Here is a 27,083-nt window from a genome sequence, read left to right on the forward strand (position 1 = left end):
TAACTGAACTTCCTCATTGGTCGTGTAGCAGCAGCAGAAGCAAAAGTGCTTTCACAGTTTAGCGACGTTTCAGGCTGAGATAACCCACTGCGTGTTTTTTTTTTTTTTTTTTCATTTTTATCTTTGAGCATCACAAATGTCGAAGCCTCCTCCCAAGCCGGCCAAACCAGGTAAAACCACCGCTACGAGGGTTTGATGTTTACGGGGGTTTTATTACCAGAAACCTGTACTCTTGTTTTCACGAAGGCAGCACACCTTATTGGCGAAGGGGCGGGCGGTGAGCACTTGAGAGGATTGATCGGCGGCTTCCTTTCGTTTGTTTGAGAAACTTCTTTTATCAGCCAGTGCGAGGAAGGACCTAAGACTCAGACGGATGACCGTAGTTGTGATCCCTGACTGGGACGGGACTACAACGGAGCTGTTAAAAGAGCCTCCGCTGCTGAGTGACAGGGACTTCCAGCTCACAGCTGCAGGCCTCTGTCACTTCCCTATTTCCATCACTCGTGCTAGGAGAGTGCTGCAGTCAGTGGATTTAGGTGATGCTGAGTCGATACATTCAATGACGATACTGACTTCCTACAAGCTCAGTCTGTTCTGGTGAAACACTTTTACCAAATGTTGGTGAACGTGTCTGTCACTCACGAAAAAAAGTAATGAGGTCAGATCGTGTTGTTGATTAAATAACATCTATTTGGTGGAAATTATATTCTTATGAATTGTGTCAGTGCAAAGGGTGTAAATTAATCAAGTTAAAGCTTATGTATGTCATTTAAAAACAAAAACAAAAACAAAAAAAAACCATCATTATCGTTCATAGTCTTCGTGGTTATTAATGAGTGGGCTCCATGACTCCTCACCCGGCTGGGACAACAGGTTAGATTGCCTGTCCTGACAGATGGTTGTAATAAGAGGCTTCAGTCTCATTTGGTGAAGTCGGTGCCTCGTGTAGTCACGACTGATTCATTTAACGCAGTAATTCATGCGGAGACACAAAAGAATGAGAATGAAAGGCGTCCCTGTCAGGGGCCTCAGAACAAGGTCACCTGCAGAGATTTGAAGGCAACTCTCCATGTTGAATGGTTTTGGTCCTTTTTAAAAGTCCTTTAGAGTTAATGTGTCCCTGCAGCTTCAGGACTCCTGCTCTGTAACTGTCCCTTTAATGATGTGTTAAGAAGGAAAAGTCAAAAATAGAATTTCCCCACACAGACAAACATAAAACTTTGGCATCACGCATAACACGAGCAAAGAATTCAAATTTACGAGATCAGGCATGCAAGTGTTTTCTTTTAACCCTCCAAGTCAGAATTTAACAAGAGGATTTGTGACTGGATGATGGAGAATTTGCAGCACAAATTGCGTTCTGTTGTCTCAAAGGCTAGAAGCTGAGATGGTTGTTGGTTTGGGCTTTGAAAAGCACTTTGGAATCAAAAAGCCACCGAGATGAGAGATGTGTGGGGGAGCGTGCATCCATCGGTTATCGTTGATCTCATCACAAAACCACAAGCAAATACAATGTACTGACAGTGTTTTGCTCACTCTGAGGCTCACATTTTTGTTTGTTTTTCTCCCTTTATCGTTATAAATTTTGGTCTCGAGTTTGTTGTCTGTATGTGAGCCTGAGGGTTTGAGACGCAGCGAGAACCGGGCCGAGTCAGCACAGGTTTTTTTTTTGTGTGTGTTTTGAGCTGCATGACCGGGCCTGCAGAGCAGTCGTGCTTTCTGGTGCTGAACAGAGCCGGACTTGTGCAGCGGCTCAGCCCCTCTCATTCTGAGACACTGGAGGCAGTGTGTTAACCAAACACAAACCCTGAGCAGCGGCAGAGGGGGCGTCGCAACTCTAAACATGTGGGCCTGTTTGCCGAAGCTACTTTAAACATATCACAGTAAATTCATCAGTGTCAGCTCTTTTTTGTTTGTTTAACATTGAGAACACGGATAAACATCGTAATGCAACGGATGCGATAATAAACGTCTTTATTTTCAAAGTTACAACTGAAAGCAATGATACTAAAACAACCAAGCTAAAGCATAAATTGTGCTTGAATAAAGAATCAGATCAGCACCAATAAAAACACAAAATGATTACTGTGTTTTAAAGAATATTGTTGTCTTATTTAACATGGGTGTATCAAACCTCTGAAAAGGAAGTTAGCAGAATGAAGCACTGAGTGATGTTTATCTATAAATGAGATGCAAATAAGAAGAATAACGTTAGCTTTGCAGGAAGATCACATTTTATCGCCAACCGAAAACAAATTCAGTACTTTGGCTTTGAGTGTGACGAGCTTATTGGTCAGCATGGTATTCCTGAAGTTTGTGGAAGACTTATCACCTATGTCGTGCGGGTTTTGAGGTTCTTCCCCAAGCAAATTTTCAATTTTTTGACGTTAGTTAGTTTATTCATCCATTCACATGGCCAATAAATCTAGGTTTAAAAAAAAACATTACAATTGAATAAACAGCAAATAAAAGTCAAAGTCAGTGGTGATAGTGAGTTAAAAACAGGGCCAAAATCCAGCCCTCATTAAATAAACAGATGAATAGAATTTTAAATATAGTTTAAAAAAAAAAATTAGTATCACCACATCATTTTAAAAATGTTCCACAAAGTTGGAAAAGCTACAGCAGATGATAAACAAACAACAACCAAAAAGCCTCGAGACAAAACTTGCCGCAGAAGGGAAAAGTTAATTTCGTTAATTCAATGCTCTCCACGATGAATCGGCTGAGGTGAGGCTGCACCTGCACCGTACGATAACATGGAAAACTCCCAGTCAGTTTAGAGAACGTAACGTTTATGTACAACACGCTGAACATAACTTGTGGTTTTGTTTGGTCCCAGAAATAAACCACTGGTCAGAATATTTTCTGACCAGAGCGCAGTTTTTTTACACGCTTCATGCAGGTGGCTGTTCACTGAGGCGATGGATGACGTTACACCTCTCTGATTTATTCTTGTATGTGGGGAATTTACCACATTAAAGCTGCCCCTGAGTGAAACTCGGCTCTGCAGGGCGGTGAAGTAGCAGCGTGTGCGGTTTCACCTCACTTTTGATATCCAGCACAGCTCGCTCTGTTCACCGCTCCTCTGCTAATAAATGGTCTAATAACACTTCAGCTAACGTGCAGTCTGTTTTCTTCTCCACTAGGCCAAGTCAAGGTGTTCAGGGCATTGTTCACCTTCGACCCCAGAACAGTAAGAGCTCTGCGCTGGTTTTCTAATATTTGATGATTCCTGATGACCTGATGTTTTTGTCTTTTATTGAATTATTCTCACTATCAATTAATCTGACCGTCGTTAGCGGCTGCCGACAGCGTAGAATATTTAAATCACATTCATTCTGGTCTTGTTTAAAAAGTACAGCTGTTGAAATATCCTCAGTTATTGAGAGCTCATGTGGATGTCTTCCAAGTGTTTTGTCCACTTAACAGTCTGAAACAAAAAGACATTTGGTTAACAATCAAATATGATACCAGAAAAAGGCCTCTTGCATTTTTGAAACTATATAAACAAAAGACAAATAATTGCAGATTAATTTTCCATAGATTTACAAATGGATTAATCAACTAAACATTTCTGCTACCACTGAAATGCACAATAAAATAAGAAGTCCTTACCAGAAAAATCCCTCGTTCATGTCCTGCACCAACAATTATAGGTTAAAGCACATTAATATGTGGGTTTCATGATTGTTTTAATTGTCAGTGGAGAAAAAGGGGAAGAGATGGGCATGAACTGTAACACAGAAGTCAGTCCTGAGTTCAGAACAGCGTGTCTGATTATCCTGGAGCAACTTTGTCTCATCTTTTTTTTTTTTTTTATCCAGCCCGACGAGCTGTACTTTGAAGAGGGAGACATCTTGTACATCTCTGACACGGTAAGTAAAAAAATCTCTGAGATTTCAGCTGCCGTCTTGCTCTTCAGATCTTCACGTCCCACCGAGTTTGAATCTGTAGTTCTTCTTCCTCTCTTCTTTGGGTCCTTTTTTGCGGTATCATTTTTGCATTTTCCACCTTCGGTCAGACGTTTCTCTTCCTCTTCATTTCACTGCTGTTCCTCTTCATTCCTCTCAGTCTGCGGTCTGCTTCTTCTCCTCAGACTGACACTAACTGGTGGAAAGGGACATGCAGAGGAAGGACGGGACTAATTCCAAGTAACTATGGTGAGTAGAAGACATCAAACATCCTGTATGTGATCAAATATATTCAGTAACATGAAGTGTAACTAACGGGGGCATAATACAGTAAACTGCTCTTTTGTCTTAGTGGATCTTGATGTATTGATGCTATTGTTCTGTTTTTTTTTAGTGGCTGAGCAGGCAGAGTCTATTGACAACCCAATGCATGAAGCAGCCAAACGAGGTATGACTATGTAAAAATGTGCATATTTCTCTGTTTTTATTTATTTGTCTTAAGATCATTCTTTCCCTTTCTTGACCTTTATAATGTCTCTTCTGTTGCTGCTAAAGAGCTGTTACACTGTTTACAATATTAGCAATCTTCTCCAGCCGACTGTGTGTGCACACCTGTGTGTGTTTAAACAGGCAATCTGAGCTGGCTGCGGGAGTGTGTGGAGAACAAGGTTGGGATCAATGGGCTGGATAAGGCTGGAAACACTGCCCTCTACTGGGGATGCCACGGAGGACATAAAGGTAACAGGATTGTAGTTGATGTGGACTTTACAGGATCAGACAGGCGGCCATGAGGTTTGGGTTTATCAAAGAGTTTGGTTTGACTGCAGAGTCGGTGACTGGATATCGTTTTATAAATCCTAAATTGTGACACTGGGGCAGATTTTTTTTTTTTTTTTTGCACGACAAGTGAAGTACATTAATACAGGAACTTGGTCTTGTCCCTGAATTGTTTCAATATCATTGTTATATGATCCATATCTCTAAATCTGTTCCCTTTTTTTGTGTGTCAGATGTGGTGGAGGTGTTGCTAAGCCAGCCCAACGTAGAGCTCAACCAGCAGGTGAGATGATATTAAAACCGCATCAACGTCACTAAAAGGGTGAAACACATCTGAGATTTTCCAGCCAATCTCATGTTGCGTGAACAGCTGCACAATAAGGTTGTGGGAGTGGAAAACGTCTACAGCCACAGGATCAAGGCCTGGTGATGGCAAACCCTGCTGGATCTTTTATTGTATCATTCTTGAATCCTTCAGCTGAGCTGCAGTCTGACTGGATGAAGTAGAGTTCATGGAAGTAGAGTTTCTCCTGCAGGACAGATCAGCAGGTTATCTGTTTATTTATATAGAGGGAGGAACGACATCAAGGCCTGCAGATTGACATCTTGATGCTGTGGTCCACTGATTATTGATACTGATGCTGATAACAAAGTAAGAGAACATTTTTGAATAAACGGGTGGCGAGCCGGAACAAAAGCGGATACTTCCATACAGGACACAATGGGGTCACTCAATGATTTGAAGAGTATACATAAAATATGACTCATGCTATGGACAGTGGACCCAAAACACCAAATGAAAGGAAGTTTTAGAAAATGATTTTTTTTTTTTTTAAAGTTTCAGTGACTTAAATCTTTGCCAACATGTACTGAAGCTGCTCTGGAGGGTGTTTACTAAGACACCTTATTTAATTCGCCTTTCACTTGTATTTCTGCCATCCTTTCTACCTTCAATTAGTTAAATTGGGTCAGATGATAGAAAATTAGGTGTTAATGCATTTCCGAGCAAACTGCAGTGAGGCTGGGAAGGAATGATAACAGCTTAGTGTGTGTGTGCGGACACTGACAGTATTAGACAGTTTTTCATCTGTTTTTGTCTTTTATTGAATTATTCTCACTATCAATTAATCTGACCGTCGTTAGCGGCTGCCGACAGCGTAGAATATTTAAATCACATTCATTCTGGTCTTGTTTAAAAAGTACAGCCGTTGAAATATCCTCAGTTATTGAGAGCTCATGTGGATGTCTTCCAAGTGTTTTGTCCACTTAACAGTCTGAAACAAAAAGAGATTTGGTTAACAATCAAATATGATACCAGAAAAAGGCCTCTTCCATTTTTGAAACTATATAAACAAAAGACAAATAATTGCAGATTAATTTTCCATAGATTTACAAATGGATTAATCAACTAAACATTTCTGCTACCACTGAAATGCACAATAAAATAAGAAGTCCTTACCAGAAAAATCCCTCGTTCATGTCCTGCACCAACAGTTATAGGTTAAAGCACATTAATATGTGGGTTTCATGATTGTTTTAATTGTCAGTGGAGAAAAAGGGGAAGAGATGGGCATGAACTGTAACACAGAAGTCAGTCCTGAGTTCAGAACAGCGTGTCTGATTATCCTGGAGCAACTTTGTCTCATCTTTTTTTTTTTTTATTATTTATGACAGGGAAACTAAGCAGAATAAACAAAAGGCACAAACTGTGTTCTGAACTAACGTTCAACTACTTCAGGAAGCTGAAGGGACAGGGACCAGAATCAGATTAGCTGCTGCTAGAGTGGATAAGAAGGAAGGGATGCTCTGCCTGTGATTGGGTGTTACTGTTGGATAGGGACCAGTTAATTGGCATTAACTGCCAATCAGAGCAGTGTAAAGTTTAGAGGGTGTGTCCCTCCAGCTGAGCCAATCCAGCAGCAACCAATTAGATTTTCTTTTCCAACCTCGATGGATGCCATGCTACTGAAACTGTCCAGCAGACACTATTCAGCTGTAATTTAGGTTACAGCTTGGAGTGGGGTCTTAGTTGAATGATGACCAAGTGAATGCGTCTCAGAATCACAATCACAATCAGCTTTATTGGCCAGGTACGTTAACACATACAAGGACTTTGACTCCGGTTATAACTTCTCTCTCAATGTGCAAAAACAAAAACAGACATAAATAGACATATATACAGCTAAGAAACATGTCTGCATGTATACACCTAAACAATGGCGCAAATGGTGCTGATGCGGTTGGTTGTAGTGCAAAACGTCCGGTGATGTTGAAGATGTTATGTGTTGAGCAGAGTGACGGCCTGTGGATTAAAACGGTTCTTGTTTCTGGTGGTCTTGGCGCACAGTGCTCTGTAGCGCCTCCCAGAGTGGAGGAGCTGACACAGCGGGTGTCCAGGGTGGGATGGATCTGCAGAGATGCTACCGGCACGTTTCCTGATTTTGGATGTGTATAAGTCCTGAATGGAGGGCAAGTCGGCAGATGATTTTCTCTGCAGTCCTGACTGTCCTTTGTAGTCTGTTCCGGTCCTGTTCGGTGGCCGATCCAAACCGGACGGTGATGGAGGTGCAGAGAACAGTATGGTGCTGTAGAACTGGATCAGCAGCTCCTGGGGCAGGTTGAGCTTCCCGAGTTGCCGCAGGAAGTACATTCATTCGCTGCTGGGCCTTCTTGATTTGGACTCCCACTTAAGTTCCTGGAAGATTGTGGATCCCAGAAACCTGAAGGTTTCCACAGCAGATACGGTGTTGTTGAGGATGGTGATGGGGGGGCGGGGGGCTCCTCCTGAAGTCCACTGTCATCTCCACAGTCTTGAGCGGGTTCAGCTCCAGGTGGTTCTGACTGCACCAGAGGACCAGCTGTTCAATGAGGCCGATGACCGTTGTGTCGTCTGCAAATTTCAGGAGTTTGACAGAGGAGTCTCCTACAGTGCAGTCGTTGGTGTAGAGAGAGAAGAGCAGTGGGGGGGGGGGGGGCTGATTGTCCGGGTGCCGTATGTGATGTTTCCCAGCCTCACCTGCTGCGTCCTGTCAGTCAGGAAGTTTGTCAGTAAAGCGTGTGCAAGTAAAAACGATGATGTTTTGTGTTTTAGAATAAGCTTGGAGACACCGTGCTGCACGCTGCTGCCTGGAAGGGTTATTCTGACATCGTGGAAATGCTGCTTAACAAGAGTGAGTATCAGGTCATCAGCAGGTCACCATCATTATTTGGGTACATATGGAAACTGAGCAGGGAGGAAGCTCGAGGAAAAAAAATGATCAAACCCAAATATGACTGCACATTTTGTGTGTCCTCACATACACAATGGTTTTATCTTTGTGTCTGTTTTTGTTGTTGTTGTGTGGCTTTCTGCAGTTTTTCTAGTGTGACTATGTTTGTTTCAGATGCGAGGACGGACATCAGGAACAATGAGAATAAGCTGGCTCTAGAGATGGCCACCAATGCCCAGAGTGCTACTCTCATCAAACGGAAGCAGGGAGGCAGTAAGTACCGCTGCCACTAGGGGGCAGCCTTACAGCACTCACACATACACAGTGCCACAAAGATAAATATGGCTTCAACTGAGCTCCCGACTGCCAGTGGAGGGCAACTATGAGGTGACAAGCTCAGGCAACTGAATTAATTTGCAGTAGTGCACCACGGGGCTGCGGTCATTACATGCAAAATGTTAACCTTCGTTGACATCATGAATAAGCCTCACGCAGGGTATCGAGCATTACATTAAGACTACACTCAGGAACTTAATTTGCAAAAGATGCAGCAGACATTTCAAGGTAAATATAAGCTGTAAAATATCGCAGTATTTGTATCATTAACTGTTCATTTCTCCTGTTTCAGACATCACCCGCACACAAAGCAACGCAGAGGAGTATTTGGACGACGAGGACTCGGACTGACCCGGCCCCGTCCCAACATCGTCACTGTCTTCCATTGGGTTTTGGGGGGTCGTGAACCTTAAAGAGTTTTATCACAGACCTGAAATGGATTTGGTGTCACCGTAACTCCGTTTTAGCTCAGTTATTTTGTTGAAACACCCTAGCTCTTGGTCATCTGCGTTACATCAGTGTGAATTTCACAGCATTGGATTAATGCGTTTTACAGTGGGCCTGCTTTGCCAAGTACATTTCCACGTGTGGGGAGTTTGTCTTCGAGCATCAGTTGCGGGCTGAGGGGCAGAATATATATCGTTGTGGAAAAGAGACCAAAAGCTATAAGAAACACATTCCCCACCTACAGATTATGTCTAACCTATTAAACTGAGAATTAAAGTGCCATGTAGATTATATAATTGATCTGATCTGTGTCTAGTTTTCCAGCTCCACTTAAATCACTGGACCACAAACTTGACCAAACAGAATCAGAAACACATTCTCTCCTGCATCTTCGTCACAACTGCACACAAGTGGGACCCGTTTATGTACATTGGGGAGGCAATTAAAACATGTATTTGACTGTAATGTTTCCCTTTAAATTGAAATTTTCCCGCATTTGACTCCTGAATTAAGGGGGTCACTAATGCACATAAATGGGCTTAATAGGGAAAATAATTTGTAAACTGTCTTGTATGGCGGTGATCTCATGAAACTCACCTGTAACTCTCTGTACTGCTCATATTTTGGTATGAGTTTTAACATTTCCACTGCTGTTTAAGACCGGTTTTCAGTTCAATGCAACAAAAATGATCTGCCCTGTGCAAAACACACTTTACATTACTGTGATCTTGCAAGTTTTTGATGGTTTGATTTTCCATCCTGGGAGCAAATTTCTGGTGTTTTATTCCAATAAATTTAAGAAAAAGTGCCTTAAATATATCTAACTGTGTCTTTGGTTGTGTCATTGTGAACATGTTTTTGTTGGTTGTGAATTTCCTTAGATGATTTTGTTCTGAATTTGTGTCTGCTCTGTCTTCAATCTGCAATAAAGATTTTTAACTTAAAATGTCACGTTGAGTTAACACTTTTTGAAAGCCAACATCAATGCATGTGGCATAAAGGAAAATCATCAAAAAATTGTGTCAACAGCATCTTTAATTACAGAAGCAACACTGGAGATTATAGTTAATTACTCAAAGCTTCTCACAAAAAAGACAAATTGCTCTCATTACCGAGTGTAAGTGTGCAAACAAACCTTTACATGTAGAGTAATACGATTCTGAACTGCATAATAATCCGATGAGGAATGTGCAGTAATAAATGTGCAGGAAAAACACTGCAAAAAATATGTCCAAAAGTCAAAGAATTCCTTTATTACAAAGTCAGCATGTTGATGACATTCCAAGAAGGCAGAAAGGGCAGAAAGGGCAGAAAATACATGTGTCGACAGAAAATACAGCGAGTCTTTGATGAGGGCTTCATGCTACATGACTGCCAGACCAGAGAAAAAAGGAGGACTGGTAAAGCAGAGAAGAGGCTCTCAACATTTCCTCCCGACGGATCGACATAAACAGGAACAGCTACTTCAGGAGAAGTAAATTCTTCCTCCTGCTTACATCCACCTGATGCCAAACTCAAAGAACCAAGCACTTCTTGAAACTCAAAATAAATACATATATGAATACATTTACAGCGGAGGAAATGGAAGCAACTGGTATTTATCAAGAGCAGAACTGCTGATGAAACTATTTCTACCTTTCAGGTCATTTTTAATGAGCTCGTTTAAAAAAACAAAAAGGGCACGATTATCCGTCAAAAGTCAGCATCCATGTTGGGAGAGATTGGAGTTACAAAAAAAAATCTTGTGTTAAATCACAAATCTTGTCTCTACGCTGAGCAGGGAGAGAAAGTGACAGGTGGAAGCTACTTAATATTTCTGAAATATGTCCAAAGCTGTGTTAGCCCGATTGTCAATCAGACGATAGCCTGCAGCTACAACTACTCAATAAAATGATGCAGGGGAGGTGAAGCACCTGCCCTCTGGGTTTTTGTAACACTGAGCCAGACCGAGCAGCAAACAGCAGGTAAATAGTGTCTGAGCAGGACTGTATGTTTCCCTGGGGGAGTTCACTGTTAGGACTATCAATATCAAAAGACATGCCTTGACTTTACGGTACAAAAAATTTGTATAAAAACACTACCCTTCAGTAATGATGCTCTCTCAGGCCGCAGAAGATATAAATTAGGTCTCTTGTGGGGGAAGAGATTAAAGTAGCTCTGATTCACTGATACAAGGAAGGTACCAGACACACGCAATCATGTAAATATATGTATGTGTGTGTGTGTGTGTGTGTGTGTGTGTGTGTGTGTGTGTGTGTGTGTGTGTGTGTGTGTGTGTGTGTGTGTGTGTGTGTGTGTGTTTGTTTATGTATGTATGTATGTGTATATAAAAATTAATTTCATACTGTCGCACATCCACACAGACATGGTCAAAGTAAAAAAAACAAAAAACAAAACACTTTGTTCCACTTTTAGCAATTTAATTCTCTATAATTCTGCATTAAGGAGTAATCTAACGTTGAGGAAACCAGACCTCTTATTTGTCCATTAAATACAAAGCAGGTAGCAGCACTTGTAAAGCTTACTAAATAACACGTTAGCATGTTTACGTGTAAAAACTACAATTTGCAATTTTTGGGCATTTGTGCCAGAAAATGCGATGGCGAGGAAAGTTACTAGGCAACCAGTGGAGACAGTTGATAGTGTTTCGTAAGTGGTACGACTAGACGATCTTTGGGTACAACGCATAACGTTGAGCTCTTGTAAAAGGGTCAAATTAGGTTTTCAATTTAAAAAAAAAAAAAAAAAAAAACACAGATTAAAACCATGAGATATAACGTGTGTAATAGTTAAATTTAGAGGTGTACGGAGGCATATTTAGTTTCAGTTAAACTGGAGTTCAACTCCAAATAACAAACATCCGTTACATTCAAGTCCTTTGCCCAAACGAGTTCACACAATGCCGACCGAGCCGCTCACCGTCAGGTAAATCTCTATTTCAAAGGATACAGAATTTTTTTTTTTGAATCTGGTGTTCTGGTGAGACATTCGCTCCCCGGCTGGATGAATGCATACTGGGCACGCTTTATGGGCAGAGCACCAGAGACTTACACCAAAGTTCCAGTTTAGCCCAATGTTAACAGGAACGGAGACGAAATACAAACGGTGTCGATTTTTTTTTTTTTTTTTTTACTTTTCAAATGTTATTGAACCAAATATTTAAAATTCTGACAGTGAAATGAATCGTTTAAACTATTTATCCACCTTTTTACAGCTGCAAAAGTAGCCTTGAATTAGGCTAAGGCAAAGACTATGAGACATGTCAACAGGGTTTGTTATTACTCTCACCAAACTTCCACACCGGTGTAAGCCGAGCTAACCAGCTGCCAGCTGCAGCTTTATATTTAACGGACGAGCTGGAGGCCGGTAAGCGTACAAGAAAACAAACTACTCCTTTCTCAGTTTTGAATTGGACCATTAAAAAGAATTTGTTTTGCCAAATAAGATGCTAGTTTAATTTCAACAAACATTTCCAAATCAGTAAGCAGCACTGTGGAATGAAAACCTTCATGTGAAAAACAAAAGAAATCGCAACCCAAACTGTCAACCACGACGTCCAACGGCTCGGAGTCTCTCCCCTCTTCCCGTGGTTTATTTCTACAGATGAGAGCAGTAAGGGATGAAGATGTCGCCCTTTCAACAAGGCACATTTGAGCGTAAAACGCAGCCATGTAATAATAAGGCCTTTTCATACACAAACTGTGGTTATTATTGAGGGAGACTGTCAGATGGACAGTCAAAGTGATCTTTTAGAATCATGTTAGTAATGACTGATTTCACTCGTTTTTTGTTGTTGTTGTTGTTGTTGTTTAAACTAAACTTAAATTAGACATACAAAGGAAGACTTGCACTTTTTCTTCACGTCGGTTTTAAATTGTGTGTGAGGAAAAAGTCGGCGAACATATCGTCACTGCCTGGCGTCTTTTCACAAGCTAACAAAAACAGCCCTGTTTTCAGCTATGAGACGATGCATCTTTCGGAGTTTTCAAATTGTTTATGCAGCCTAGAATTCAAAAGGTGAGCACTTAATCCTTCAGTTCATCTGAAAACAGCAATATCAGATACATTTCAATGGACAGCGATGATATATTGCACCAATGTCTTTCAGAGGAAACATACCATTTCATGTCAGGATCTGAACACAAGGTTAATGCAGTGATCTTGACATGAATTTACACTTAGATATAATTCTGTAAAAAAAAAAAAAAAAAAAAAATTAAAAAAAATACTTCATCAAAAGGGAGTTTCACTACAGATTTGAGGATATTTGAAACAAAGACAATAAGTGAGTTGTAAATAACCTGAAAGGAACATCAAGTTTTAGCTGTTGAGAAGACTCAACATGGCCTCAGTCAAACACCTCAATATGAATCCCTTCTTTCAACCCCTCTTTACGGAAATAATATCAGATATGACTACAGCACAAGAGTAAAATAGTGAAGATTTGACTCTGTCCAATAAATGATATGCTGTTAAATAAAACCAACGAGTGAGGGCGCATTAGCTGGTATTCAGATCACTGAAATAAAGTCAGTGAAGGTCAGTGTGAGTAACAGTAATACTGACGACTGGATATGATCCCACTACCATGTACATGCATGCACTGTGAATACATGATTACATTATTGCCTTATTGCACATTCAGTAGAACATCAAGTTAAGAGACTAAAATCCTGACCGACCTTCGTCCTGATCTTTTCTGGTGTAAGAAACACCCAAAATGCCAGGTGTGTGTTTTTTTTAATCCGTGTTTCTGTATGTTTAAGGAACAACTTCTCTTGCTCTGAAAGAAAGCTAAACTATTAAGAATGCAGGTCCGAATTCCAGCAGATCTAAGTTTACGTCAAAGCAGGTCAGACTGCGTCCGTTTCACAAATAAATGACTTTGAATGATAAATGATTCATAAATGATCACAAATGTGCAGGAATATAAAAATCGGAATTAATTTGCTTCGTTTTACTTGTCCGGCACAAACAGCGTCATCATTTTGCGTGTGTGAGTTGAAGCTAAAGTTTGTGAGACGCAGATGGATCTGGCTGAGTGTGAGAGTTCAATCCTGACTTTTAAAACAGCTCGACAATAAAGTTTTCGCTACAGCTTTCAAACGAAATCTTTCAACCTCCTCTGAAGAAGCCTGTGTGGCAGCTGAAAGCTCAGAAAAGAGAAAAAAAAAAGCTAATAGTAAAGAAATTGTTGTCAAACATGTTGATCTAAATAAAACCAGCCAGTGTTTATGCCTGTCCAGTCTTCTTGGATGTGGTGAGTGCTGTTTCTTACCAGCTTTGAAGAGAGGGGCTGAGGCAAAACCAAGAAATTTGAGGCTGCATTTATCTTGTTTTACGACTCTTTCTTTTACCTCCGTCTCCACTCCTCGACCTCTGTACAACAAAAAAGTTAAGGGAAAGTTGTACAGAGAACAAAAGTTCATATAATTTACCTCTTGTCTGAACTTCAAAGAGTGCGGAAGAACAGAGTCACATCGGAGACAGCTTCACTCAACTTTGGAGCGCACTATCAAGCTACAAGTACATTATAAAATAATGGAACTCTTTGTTTAAATAAATAAAATTCTTAGGATGGTTAAAATAAAATAAAATGAAATAAAATAGAATAGAATAAAATGAAATAACTGGAATAAAACACATGACATCTTGGATAAGCAGCTAATAAAAATTCCCTCCCAGAAAATAATTTCTATCTCAGATTTTTCTTCTTTTATCTTTTTTTTTTTTTTTTTTTTTTTGTGCAAAAAATGAAAATATAGTTGTTGGTTTTTTTTCCATGTTCTTTGCAAGTGTCTGTTTAAAAAAAATTATCATAGTACCAATGAGTCCTCTTTGAAATATATCTACAGCTGTACAATAGCTCTTGCAATAGATCAGCAATAGGTCAAGTGAATTTATGAAAAAAACAAAAAATTAGCGCATTGTTTTACATAAAAAAGCGTCTTTACAGATATGGGTTAAAAAGGGTCATAATAAACAATATAAAAAGAAGATAGAAAGACTTTTGCTAATGAGATTCCTGGAGATTCGTCTTCTCTTCAATGGCCTGTTTCACTATTTCAGCCAACTTCAAGCGGTCGACATTATCACAGAAGGATCGTCCTGCAACGAAAGAGCTGGTGGTTAAATCTCTGAACCCTGCAGGATGTTTTCAGGGCAGTTTCACCACCTTCACTCTTAAGCTCTTATAACTATTACATTTTTTTTTTTTTTCCCATAACAGATTATCAAGATGCTCCATCATTTGATATGATAATACTTGCAGATTTGTTTTTATATTGATAATAAATAAATGTCGTTTTACGCCTTTGTTTGACAGTGAGAGTGGAGACTGAGAATGAGGGAATGACATGCAGCAGAGAGCTGACCAGCTGGGACCTGAACCAGGGACTCAGTATTCACAGATCATTACTTTTCTGTTTACTTTTTAAACAAAGTGGGATGAATGTCAAGTCTTATGTTCGAGACAGTGGACAGCTCGTCAACACTTTTGCAGTACAGACAAACACCCAGCATCGTCACAAACGGTTAGTTCTGCTGTTTGTTTCGTTTGATTTTACGCTGCACCTCGCTGTGATGAATTCTTTCTGACGTGACGTAGTGAGTCATAACAGTCAACTATCAGGAAAGTAAAAACAAAAAATACTCAATAGTTATATTGATGACTTCAGATGAATTGACGATGAGCCACAGCTACTTTGCTTTTGATGGTTAAGAGAAACTAAGGAAGGATTTCAGACCAGATGAAATGTTACTGACCGTCCCAGCTGAGGCCCTGCAGGCCGTCTCTCAGCAGCTTACAGTCTCTGTTGAACCTCCAGGCTTCATACATCACTTCATTCAGCTTCTCATCCTCGTTCTCTCCTGGACAGACAAAAACATTCACTTCAGAGGCGACTCCGTCTCTTTCTCTAAGGTATTTTGCATCAGGAAGAGGAAAACCTCCACCATTATGCCTCATATACTGTAAGCTTCGGTATATCGGCTGTTATAGCGTTTTTAAATTGCAGCAATGTTTATACCCTTTCAAACACAGATCACTTGCTCAGCATTTTCAGTGTCTTGCATCACTGAAGTTAAGTTGTAAGCAATTAAACTTGGAGAAAGATAGAAGATTAATTTTGTTTCTTGTGCACATTGACCATTTTGTTTTCGTCACCGACTTCTTAGTTGAAATGACTGAAGAGTCAAATCCGGCAAAGACACATTTCACTTCACTCATCAAGCCAACATAAATTTAAGAACTATAACGTGTGGAGTGCCGTAGAGCAGCAATATATGCCAATGTTTCGTCAGTAAAAAGCCAGCATCATATCAGCATGGGTTCACTAACCAGCTTGTGGTAGTATACACTGTGCAATGACATCTCGTAATTTTTCCAGCGCTACGTTGGAGTCTTCCCCTCCGTTCTCTGGGTCATGAATGAAGAAACTATCACTGGGCTTAGGGCTGAAACACAAAAACCCATTTCAGGCCAAACTTTGACATGAATTATTGGCATTGGCAAATTCAGGAGAAAAGGCAGCACAAAAACCTAAACAAAAGCAATCCTACCCGAGTAGTTTCCGCTTCCTGAGGATTGGGTTGTTGACAGAGTTTAGTGGCTTCAGGCTGACATTCAGATCCTGAATTCTCATGTTGGCCAGCTGCTCTGCGTGGGCCTGCTGGATACCTGCGACTACCGCCTGGAAGGCAGGGAAAAGACTTTATACTGCTGTGGTGCACTGTATCTACGGTGGCTACCTGCGTAGGCTGCGTAGTTCTGCCCGAAGCCAAGCTGACACGTCAAAAAGGTAACTACAGATTGGGTCCACAGAGATACTGCAGGGAGAGCGCAAGAACTGGGACCAATTTCCTGTGTTTTCTCCTGGCGTGTTTCTGAAGCTGGTGGAGTTCATTGAGACTGAAGGCAACAACTGCAGTAATAAACATTGATTCACCACGACTGCATAGCGGTACTCTCTTATTCACTAAGAACACATTAAAAAAAAATAACATTAAAAGTTACTGGGAACTCCAGTGCTATTCATTTTTTTTTCATTTGCTCCCTGCATGCAAGGTACTGTGGGGGATCGAAAGCACAACATGACCTAAATACAAACAACAGGTGTGCGCAGCGTTGCAGAGTTGATATCAACTACAAATCAACACTTGCAGCATAAATACCTACAGCAGGAATCTCATGTTATCCCTTGTGGTGACTATTAATCCAACAAAAGGAGGCCAGCATACTGTACGTTACTAAAAGTAAGCTGAACGACTTCCAACCTCTGCTGGTCAGTTCGTTCAAGAACAGCAGCATGTTTGTACGACACCGTTCCAACACTTCCCGCTCACCTTGTCCATCATCATCTGGGCGGAGGGAAGCACGTTGTCGAGGGCCTCGGTGCAGTTGAGCCAAGGGTGAGCCAAGACTCCTTCAATAGTCAGCCTCTCCTCTGGCTTCACCTTCAGCAGCCTGCAGCGAACAGAGGAAGACGGGAGGGAGCAGGAGGTGAGGGACGGAAAGAGGATGAATGAGAGGGATGAAAGAACATAAGGAAGAAGGAGAGAAGGAAGGTGATATGGGGAGGAGCAAGATAAGTGGAGAGAATGAGTCTAATGAGCGAACTACTGAGCCGGTGCAATGGCAGAGTACAATGTAAACAACCTCCCACATATCTGTCTGTTCGTGTCACCCGAGGGTTTAGCAAATGAAGTTCGAGTTTTTCCAGCAACCCGAAACATAAGGCCTCCTGCCGCTGCTGTCGCCTGCGCAAAGAGGCATGAAGAAGGAAAAAGACTTACATGCGTACAATGTCCTTGGCCATCTCAGAGATCTGACTCCACTCATCTTCAGGAAAGTCAAAACTGCCCGTCATAATCTTCTTCCTCATGTCCTTTGGGATGGTGCGACTGTGGTGCTTGGAGTAGAACGGAGGGTAGCCGCACAGCATGACGTAGATAATCACACCGAGAGACCATAAGTCACAGCTCTGCAGACAGAAAGGAAACAATCATTTAAAATGTAATTTATCACTTAATCAGGACTCAGGGAGGCCCCAGCGGAACTACGATTAATTCAACAGACGTGCGTCTTGCCTTGTTATACGTGTAAGGAGTGGGTGAGGTAGGTATAATTCCAGACTTTTCCTTCTGGTGTCTTCTTTGAGCCTCGAGTACCTGAGCAGACACCATCGAGACGATATGCATTCAGTTATCATTGATGTGCAAATGAGGTCGAGGAAGAATTAAGAAGCAAGCATGTCTTTATGTACTGTGTGGTTTCTTTACTTGAGGTGCTACGTAGTATGGGGTGAACTGAGGGGTCATCAAGTCTCCTTGATCAATTTTGGCAAAGCCAAAGTCACACAGCTTCACAGGTGCATCCTGCACAAGAGACAGAATCACAAAGTGAGACTCATGGATGTGGCACCAGCAGTACAGAAACCTGTTTTTAGCAGCTTCCTGTAAAACATTTCAGTTTGTTTATATCGCAGAAGCTTCTCAGGAGTTTCACTTGATTGGATTTCTTAGATGGAACACATTTGGGATATCACCGAAGCTGCTGCCAGAGCAACGGCTGGTTTCAATGTCTATCACGGCCACTGCAGACTTTATATTTCAACAATATCTCGGCCAAATTCTGACAGATACAGCAAAAATAAATTCCTGTTTCCAGTGTTTGAAAACACTGACTGCAGTCTTAAAGTCCAGAAGAGTTTTCTTTTCCTTGGTAGTGCACGTTATATTTTGTGTGCACACTTCTCATTAGCTGAACAGTATTGGCATTGGCAGGAGCAGTGACACTGGTATTCTTTTAAAACTGCAGTATTTATGTCTGTGTGTGCAACGCAGTGCAATTCCAGCAGCTTACCAGAGAGTTATCTTTGAAGAGCAGGTTCTCTGGCTTCAGGTCACGATGTGCAATATTTAGGGAGTGACAATGTTCCAACGCTTGACTGATCTACAGGGCGAGACACATCAGACTGAGACACTGTCTATATGTGTGTGTCAAAGCAATTTAAACAGCCCTGATTTGAGCTGGTGTCTGTTGCTCGTCTTGACCATGTGTCTTGCTGCCCAAATGCTGTGTGAGCAGCATCTAAAGCAGGGGGCTGCTAATGACATAGAGAGGCAGCCAGACATGTTGTTACCCACAGACATAAAAATGTTTCACAGGAAAAGACAGAAGAAGCAGGACAAAGTGCTGAAACTGACTGGAAGTAAATATTTACAAATTCACACTCGGAGAAGTCGCAGAAAAGATATTTGAAGTGTCTGAGCGTCTTAACGGACCTGTTTGGTGACTTGACTGGCCATCTTTTCAGTAAAGTGCCTATGTTGACTGATTCTGTGGAACAGCTCGCCACCCTCCATCATCTCCATCACAATCAGGAGCCTCGCTCTGTCAAAAACAAGAACATAGACACAGTCAGAGCAAACAGGGACAGGGATGAGTCACGACTAACATATCGTGCATGAGGAGAAACACACGGACACACAGAGCTCTTTACCTCGGGCCCGACTCATGAGGGAACTGGACACTGTTGGCATAAACCTCCAGGATTTGCACGATGTTTGGGTGGTTGGCGCACATCATATGGAGACGCACCTGTGTGGAAGATGATCAAAACAGTAACTCCTTTAAATGCGTTACATTTTCTATTTTTAAAACCGTGTGAAATAACTGCAAGACAGAAGAGCATTCCCGTCCTCAATACCACCACTGTTTGTTCTAACGGCGCAGGGGGGGTGTGCACTTCCCTGCACAACACGGGTGATAAAAGGACAATTAAACATGGACACACAAATGTATTCACTTGTTTAAACTACAGTAGAGATGATAGATCATTTACTGTTTGTTCAGCCGCTACACCTCTTTGTCACTACGGGTGCTTAGATCGTCTGCTTTTACTAAGTGGGCCAGTCAACACATACATATTCATAACTGTTAAATAAAACCAACACACTCTACAAATCTGACTGCGAATTATGCAGCTAACAATGAGGAGGCTTCTTCCCAAGTCATTGCAATCAGACAATTTATGCAGTGTCAAGACGGAGCAAAGAGCAATTTGTAAGACCGACCAAAGACGGTGTTACCGTTATGAATCAAACAAGTACACACACAAAACCTCGGCCTTCAATGGTAGCATGTCTTGCCAGACACGTTCACATTTAAGAAGTTGATAAAAGAGCCTGAAGAATATGTTGTTTTACTGGTAATCATCTGTGTGTATTTGCTTGTCGGTGTCAGCTTTCACAGCACAGCAGCAGGGAGCTTGTGTGAAGCAAGTCTGTATAGCTTGTTTTGACTGCACGTCTCACTGCTTAACTGCTGTATAAGCTGCTTGATCAAAACAGGGTGGCTGCTAATGACATTGAGAAGCTTCTAGACAAACTGTTCACTGCAGGAAGACAAAGGAGCCCATGCAAACAGACCGAAGTACATAAGACAGACTGACAAGGAAAGAAAAACAGGAATTAATAAGGACCGATAGCAGGCAGGCAGGCAGGTAGCAGACACAGACAGACAGGCAGACAGGCAGGCAGAACAAAGCATTTTGAAACAGCCAAAGACAGCAAACAACAGGCATTAATCACAAGCATGACACTGTTCCCTCTAACCTCATTTCTGGCCTTGGGGCGATCAATGAGGATCTTCAGGGCCAGGCGTTCCTGAGTTGACTTCTTCACACAAACTCTGGACAAAGACAAAACAAGAGTCAACAAACATCTCACACAGCATGATTGCACAAAGTTTGTCAGCCATGAGATCATGTCCAGACTCAGGGAGGTAGTTTCTTTAGTCTGGCGGAGTTCTTCTCATCTTCGGGTGTCTCTATTAGACCAGCCAGTTGCTCTGTTTGTCAATGCTGTTGGATTATCTGAGTCATCTGCTTTTAAGTCTTTGTAAAACATAATCACTGAATCTGCATATAAAATACACACCCAGGCATTTCCCCGGCATTCTTGTCTGAATGACAGAGAAACATGATGAACATCAAGTTAAGTCAGATTTAGCTGTACAGCCCCAAACCACAAATGTATCTCATAGGACATTAAGTGTCCAAGAAAATGCCAGACAGTCTTCAGTCTTTACAAATAACACCTGATATCAGCTTGGGACGATGTGTAGCCTGAGAAAGACTGTGGCCGAAAATCGTTTCCTTTCAACCTCACATGCTGTTTGTTAAAGTAGCTTTAAAGTTCATGAATTCATATTGTCAGACAGTGTCTTACAGTTTCTTTGTCAGTTTGATGTAACTCTTGATTGAAGCCATATGATGTATATATTGAGTGAAATCAAAGCTGATATTACTCCACCCAAGTTGTGCCGTATTTTACACACCCCTCTACAAAATTTAGCCACAAACTTTTGTCATTTATCTCAAACAGTTCAATGATTGATGACTCAATAAGACAACCAGAAAACATTTTCATGAGAGTAGCTGCCACTGGGGAATTATCTGCCTATTTACTCCTGAAATTACTTAATCAATTTACAATTATGCTTGTAGATTTCACAAAGAATTTATGTTGATCAGCTAATCTATTAATAGACTCATCATTTCAGCTCCAGTCTTTATAATCTGTGGGTGTGCAAAATGTTGAATTGATGATGATGAGTAATATTTGTGTAGGGGTTCACATCTAATTTTATACAAATGGCTTTGAGCTTCATTGGCAGTTTCCGTGTGTTTAAATACAGTTTTCAGCTGACACACATTTGTTCTTCTGTGTTCTTCTGTGTGCTGTGAAATAATACAAGTACAGAGACAAGACTGCAGGTAAGAACTGTATTTTGTCAGCATCACAGTTTGTTACAGGAAATATGAATCTCATCTGTGTTAGTAAGTGCAGCAAAACCAAAGACAAAGCCATCTGTGTTTGTGTAATTTTTCATTGTCACAAGGTTGAAACTAATTAAAAATTAAATTAAATTAAAAAAAAACTCCTGGCAATAGTTTAAATCAAACTACATTTTATGATTGCAGCAGAATGCAGATTAAATACAGGCTGTACGGATACATTTCATTTCCTGAGAAACTCAGTAACTCGTTTTCCCCCCTCCTCTAATCTGTAAGGACCCAAATATTCGGTTTAAACAGCAACCTCTGGCCTTTGAACTCAGATTACACTATTAAAGAATTACTGCGAGAAACATTCTGCTTCGGCCAAAGTTCACCTCACTGGAAAGCAACACCAACCTAATGTATCACAGAGGTAGAGAGAGGAGGGGGGCTGGTACAGCAAAAGACCTGTGTGCTTGTGCTTGTGCTTGTGCTTGTGTGTGTGTGTGTGTGAAAGAAAGAGGTGAGCAGGGGGTGAAAAAGGCAAACGTAACGAATAACAATCAGAAGAATAAGAGGCAGGGTGAGCAAGAGAGCTGCTCGAAAAAGAAACAGCACAGCATGAATCATGGAGTGTGTTTACATGGAGGGCTGATGAGTCAATTTCTCAGTATTCATGCCACTTGAGGCCAAAGCTACACACACTAGGAAATAACAGGTTGCTCTCCCCTGATCCAGACCCACGATAGCTTCAAAGTGCAGACTGAGCAGAAGGAATCTGTCACGGACACTGATATATTACAGCCTGTATTCAGCTGGAATCAGCAGGACAGACAGACTTTCACAAAAGAAACTGCACATAGCACAAACAGACTTAGAAAGCTGCTGGAGCAGCCACCACCTCTCTGTAATGTTTAGTAGACTGAATTCATCTGAAAACAAACAGGAATCATTGGAAGGGATTATACTAGGGATGAAGGGCACCAGGGATGAAGGGCAATGCAGAGTTTTTCAGTCTTAGAGATCCACCTCATAAATTCATAAAGTTAATAACCACTGGTAGATATTGCATGCACTTCAGAAAGATATTTGCATTAATGTGATAGATTACTCCCCACGTGTTAGAGTTGAAACTATTAGAGGAATGCAGAGCGGAAAGGCAAAGAAAAAGGAAACTGCTGAGTTTTATCATTGATCCCTCGTGCATTCACAAGCATTGACTATTCAATCTGACTGCAGCTTCTTCTCAAAGGCAACGTGGTTGTATTTGTAGCGAGGAGAATAAAACCTGCCCAAGCCAAACTATTAAATATACATCTACTTTTCTTCACAGATTTACAAGCATTTCTTTGCACGAGACTATTTTTAACAACAGGCAAACATCTGGTGCACGCTAGAGCAATTATCAAACTGTCACCGATTTTAAAAATGTGGGCAACCACAGACATAACAACGCATTTAACCAGATTTTCATTAGGATTCGAGATCTTACAGAAACTGGTGAGATCAAACGTGACTTCAGAGCAAAACAAACATGCTGCTGCTGCAAGCCAACTTTCTTGTTTTCATACACAGGTTGAGGAAACAATGAAACCTGTAATCAATAGAAATGTCATTTTTATACATTCTCTGATCCTTCCACGGTCATATTAATATTACTCTGCTTTAGGCTTGAACGAAGGTTGGTGATGCTTCCCCGTCAGCTCCTTCTCCTTGACTATTGCAGTTCAATGTCCCTTTGCTGTTCCTTTCACACCACAGATTTTCCAGTCGTTAATATCAATCATTTCTGATATTTACAGTTCAAAGTACGGGAGAGGCTAATATAGTTAGTAACATTGAAAACATGTCTGTAAAGCCCTCACACCACAGGATCATTTGCGCAGGTAAATGGTTCGTACCAGACTTTGTAATTGTTTGGGGGGCAAATCGGACTCCAAAAATCTGCCCAGTTAGTGTCTGCTGTGGGGCCAGCTCAGGATACTTCCAGTGAAGGTTGTGGGGGATAAAGGTTTGGGGTTGGATTCAAGCCCAGGATGCTGCAGCGACATGGATTGTGTCTGAGCCAACTGATCCACAACCAAGAACAACAAAAATAGCGCCTGTGCCAAACATCTCCATGTTAAGCCTCCAGCTGGGACACTGCCTGTTATACGCTAGTAGTTGGTCCAGTCATTTAAAGCAAGTGACCAGCTCGTGGTCCTTTCATATTCTCTATATGTTGAGTCATGGATAAGGTTACACTGAGCTCGACAATTACATGATGCTCTGACATCATCTCTGCAGCAGCATTCACAACAGTGATTTAATCATGAACTGCTGGGGCTCATATCATCGGATTTTAGGATCTTCGGAATCACTATACACTATTTTCAGACCTAAACAAAACTATCTCAATTGACTCTGACTCCGCTCTCACAGCCGGGCTCAACTGAGCATGTCAGATTTCTCCCAGTTTGTTTTTTCAAAAACAACCGCTCCCTTGTGATTTCATATTTCTATGGACACCAGCAACACAGATTAACAGGTGATGTTTCAATCACAACTAAATACCATGATGATGATGTTTCCTGGCTTTGTAAAACGACTTATTCTGGTTCTGGTTCACTAAAACGATCCTGCTCCAAGTTTTGGCACCAGCAGGAGCATACACACAGTTCAATCAGTAGAAAAGATCATATTTAGAGACTGGAGAGTTTTTAACACACTTTCTTTCACTCTCACCTGACAGGTCCACTGATGCCGGCTCCCAACTTCTGCGTCCAGTTTATGTTGTACTCGTCCAGAATTGATGTCTCCTGTTGGAAAGACAAACCACACCACATGATAAATAAATAAATTCACCTTGGAAAGGAAGAAGGACACAGACTTTTGTGCTATACATGAATGTTTAACAGACCTAAGGTTCCCTTTTACTTTTTACAGCTGTCGGCAGAGTTTATGTCATGAAATACAACAGACAGTCAAGAGAAAGAAAAGAAAATACCTTCTCAGGAGAGACCTTTTTGAACCTTGCAAACATCCAGAATAGCACTGAAACCTGTGTCTATCATCATATAGACTTCTCGCATTCATAAGATTAATTTACATTAGTTATTTTGGAAGATATTACTGACATTCTGCTGAGAGCTTCTCCCCCCCACTGTGTTAGCACTAGGTTGTGTAATAGCTACATATCCATTACCACCTCTCTACTTTCACAGTAGTGTTAATTCTTAACACACTTTGTTCTTGGAAAAAGACAGCTTGTCTGCCATAAAACGCATCTGGGAAAGCTTAGCCACTGCTGCCAATATAACGGATTGAGATATGAATCTGAAAGAGGGGCGAGATCAACTGAGTTGAAAGAATAGGAAAGGAGTCTTTGCTGTATGTTAAAACCCCCAAACGTATGATCAGACAATTGTAAGAACAAACATTGTTCATGGCCTCCGCAACACAATTTTGTGCCACTGTCAGTGGGTACCATGTCCTTCTAATGCCCTGGCCGGTCCAATCTGCTCTGTGTAAACTCAAAGACACTGATTACGAGGATTCATTCAAGCAACACATGATGAGGGACTCGTATTTAGTACACAGTTACCCAGCTCTCTTCACAATAAACCACTTCTCTCTGAAGCACCTGACTTCACCAAGGTCAACATTGTGGTCCCGCGTAATGTTACAACCAACTGGCTCGGTCGATTTCAGGCTTTAAAAATCCTGCTAAGAGGCCGTATTTGGGTCAACCGTGTGTACCATCAATTGAACGGTATTTAATACAAGGCTCAGTGTAACTGTTTATTCTTGTGGAGCAATCAGGTGAAGCAAAAACTATACAGGCTGTTCGCACACTTTGATTTAGTCCTCTAAACAGAACCTGCGCTGGAGCGAGTTAGCTGTACAGCAAAGTTTAAGTGCTCTTCATACCAGAGAGTCTGGGTTAAGTCAAAAGTTGGCTCACAAACCCACTAATCTGTCTTCATGATAACAGCCCCAGTGGACACCAAGTGTGTCCTCCAGCTCTCAACTTCATCTTCACTCCCAACTGTGAATGCAGGGCAACTCCAGATCACATTTTACTGCCGACACAGATGCCTGGGCAGTGACACATTAGGGGAGTAGGCCAGGAACAAATCCCACAACCAGGTTGTATGGAAAGGTTGGTGAGCCACACTCAACCGTCATATCTGTCATGGGTAAAAAAAAAAAAAAAAAAAAAAACCTGCTGTAATACATTTTTCATCTCTGCAATCCATAAAACACACTAAACTTATTGTGCTGTCAATAGATGTCAATCCATGACAGTCCCATGAAACATGATTCAAGTGTATTTTCAGTGCTGTCTTCATTGAGCAATAGGCAATTCAGATCATATTGACATAAGTAATATTAAAAATGATGTTGACACATATGAATTTAAAACAAGTGAAGTAAAATCAGCTCCTATCTGACAACCAGCTGTTACTAATCTCTAATCCCAGTATTTAAGAGATAATGACATTTAAATTGTCAATGCACACCACCGCAGAAGTGAAAACTACTACAGTGTCTCCTGGAATAAAGATTCATATTTGATTACCTTAATGAACCTGTCTGCGTTGTTATCCTCCGACATGGTGTTGTGCTCTGAACAGAAGAGGTCTGCCTCACACAGCGGAAACAAAGCGTTTTAATCTGACCTTTACAAAAGTGTCGGTCCTGCAACCCTTGGCCGGACCAAGGCTTGTTATATTACTTTTGATGACAGGACAGGCCCATTGGGGCGAAATGTTATTCGGCCAACGATCAGCCTCGGCCGAGTGCGGTTCCCTTGAAGACCTGGAGTCCAGCAGCCGGGACGATGTGATGCGAGATCAGGCCAGCTCGCCTCACAACCTCGGGGTCCGACTCGCTCTTCCAGTCGTCTCCGATTCACCGTAGTGACCATGTAGAGTGCCAAACTCCGAGCAAGGTGACCAGAAAAGACAAGTCCTAGTCGGTGAAGTCCGCCACTTTCGGAGGCGCACCGAGCATATGGGGACCTGAAGTGGTATTTTTAGCCGGCGCAGGGAGAGCAGTGCTCGGACACTGAGGGGTGGGTGGAGGTGGAGGTGGTGGTGGTGGTGGTGGTGGGGGGAGAGGCTGGCTCAACCTGCTGTTAGCTGATGTACTCACGCAATCGCGAAAGACGAGGTAGACCCGAGACACAGCGCGGAAACCATCGGCGCTGTCCTCGGAGACAGCTGATCCGACACGACGGGCACACCGCGTCCCCGCGAGCACAGCAGCCTATTATGTCGTCGAGCTAACGCGCTCGCGAGCTACAATCGAGCAAGTTAAGTTTCCCAGTTCTGCTCAACGCCGCAGATATTAACACCCTTCAGCGAGACGGGACGGTAACTAACCAGACCTCGTACAGGACAATCACACTATTTCAGCGGTGGGAAAGGTTAACAGAGAGTGTTTTCACAGGTGACCATAGAGATACCCGCATCTCTAGACTGTTTTGCTAATCCCATAGCTTCTTGTCAGAGGAACACACCGAAGCCCAGTCGGCACCACGCAGTAGTAGTCCTTGCAGAACGCCTGTACGAAAACCATTGACGTGTTTTGTGGATTTGGACACTGTGAGGATGTGCATGCATTATCTATTCATA

General features: G+C 41.7%; 2 protein-coding genes across 3 annotated transcripts; one reads left to right on the top strand and one right to left on the bottom strand.

Moving 5' to 3' along the window:
* The first annotated feature begins 35 nt into the window (after nucleotides 1–35).
* Nucleotides 36–9,629, top strand: ostf1 (osteoclast stimulating factor 1). The gene is made up of 10 exons (XM_069699628.1): nucleotides 36–170; nucleotides 3,150–3,196; nucleotides 3,828–3,878; nucleotides 4,100–4,163; nucleotides 4,309–4,362; nucleotides 4,545–4,652; nucleotides 4,925–4,974; nucleotides 7,783–7,861; nucleotides 8,075–8,173; nucleotides 8,529–9,629. The coding sequence occupies exons 1-10, from the start codon at nucleotides 137–139 to the stop codon at nucleotides 8,585–8,587; spliced, it is 645 nt and encodes a 214-aa protein (XP_069555729.1). The 5' UTR covers nucleotides 36–136; the 3' UTR covers nucleotides 8,588–9,629.
* A 284-nt stretch (nucleotides 9,630–9,913) lies between these two features.
* mapkapk5 (MAPK activated protein kinase 5) lies at nucleotides 9,914–26,952 on the bottom strand. 2 transcript variants are annotated; one of them, XM_069699626.1, is made up of 15 exons: nucleotides 26,183–26,952; nucleotides 26,027–26,073; nucleotides 24,190–24,263; nucleotides 20,300–20,375; nucleotides 19,186–19,283; nucleotides 18,968–19,076; nucleotides 18,546–18,635; nucleotides 17,963–18,058; nucleotides 17,771–17,851; nucleotides 17,477–17,664; nucleotides 17,027–17,147; nucleotides 16,244–16,374; nucleotides 16,023–16,138; nucleotides 15,449–15,553; nucleotides 9,914–14,791 (listed from the first exon to the last, which is right to left on the bottom strand). In XM_069699626.1, exons 2-15 carry the CDS (start codon nucleotides 26,060–26,062, stop codon nucleotides 14,697–14,699), a joined length of 1,416 nt encoding a protein of 471 aa, XP_069555727.1. In that variant the 5' UTR covers nucleotides 26,063–26,073; nucleotides 26,183–26,952; the 3' UTR covers nucleotides 9,914–14,696. The 2 variants fall into 2 exon arrangements, with proteins under 2 accessions (XP_069555727.1, XP_069555726.1); XM_069699625.1 differs by having other exon boundaries at nucleotides 26,027–26,952.
* Nucleotides 26,953–27,083: the final 131 nt, after the last annotated feature.

The sequence above is a fragment of the Brachyistius frenatus genome, unplaced genomic scaffold (genome assembly GCF_029030835.1).
Source record: "Brachyistius frenatus isolate BFR_SWC_R1_liver_20210118 unplaced genomic scaffold, ASM2903083v1 Contig_30, whole genome shotgun sequence".
NCBI lineage: Eukaryota > Metazoa > Chordata > Actinopteri > Embiotocidae > Brachyistius > Brachyistius frenatus.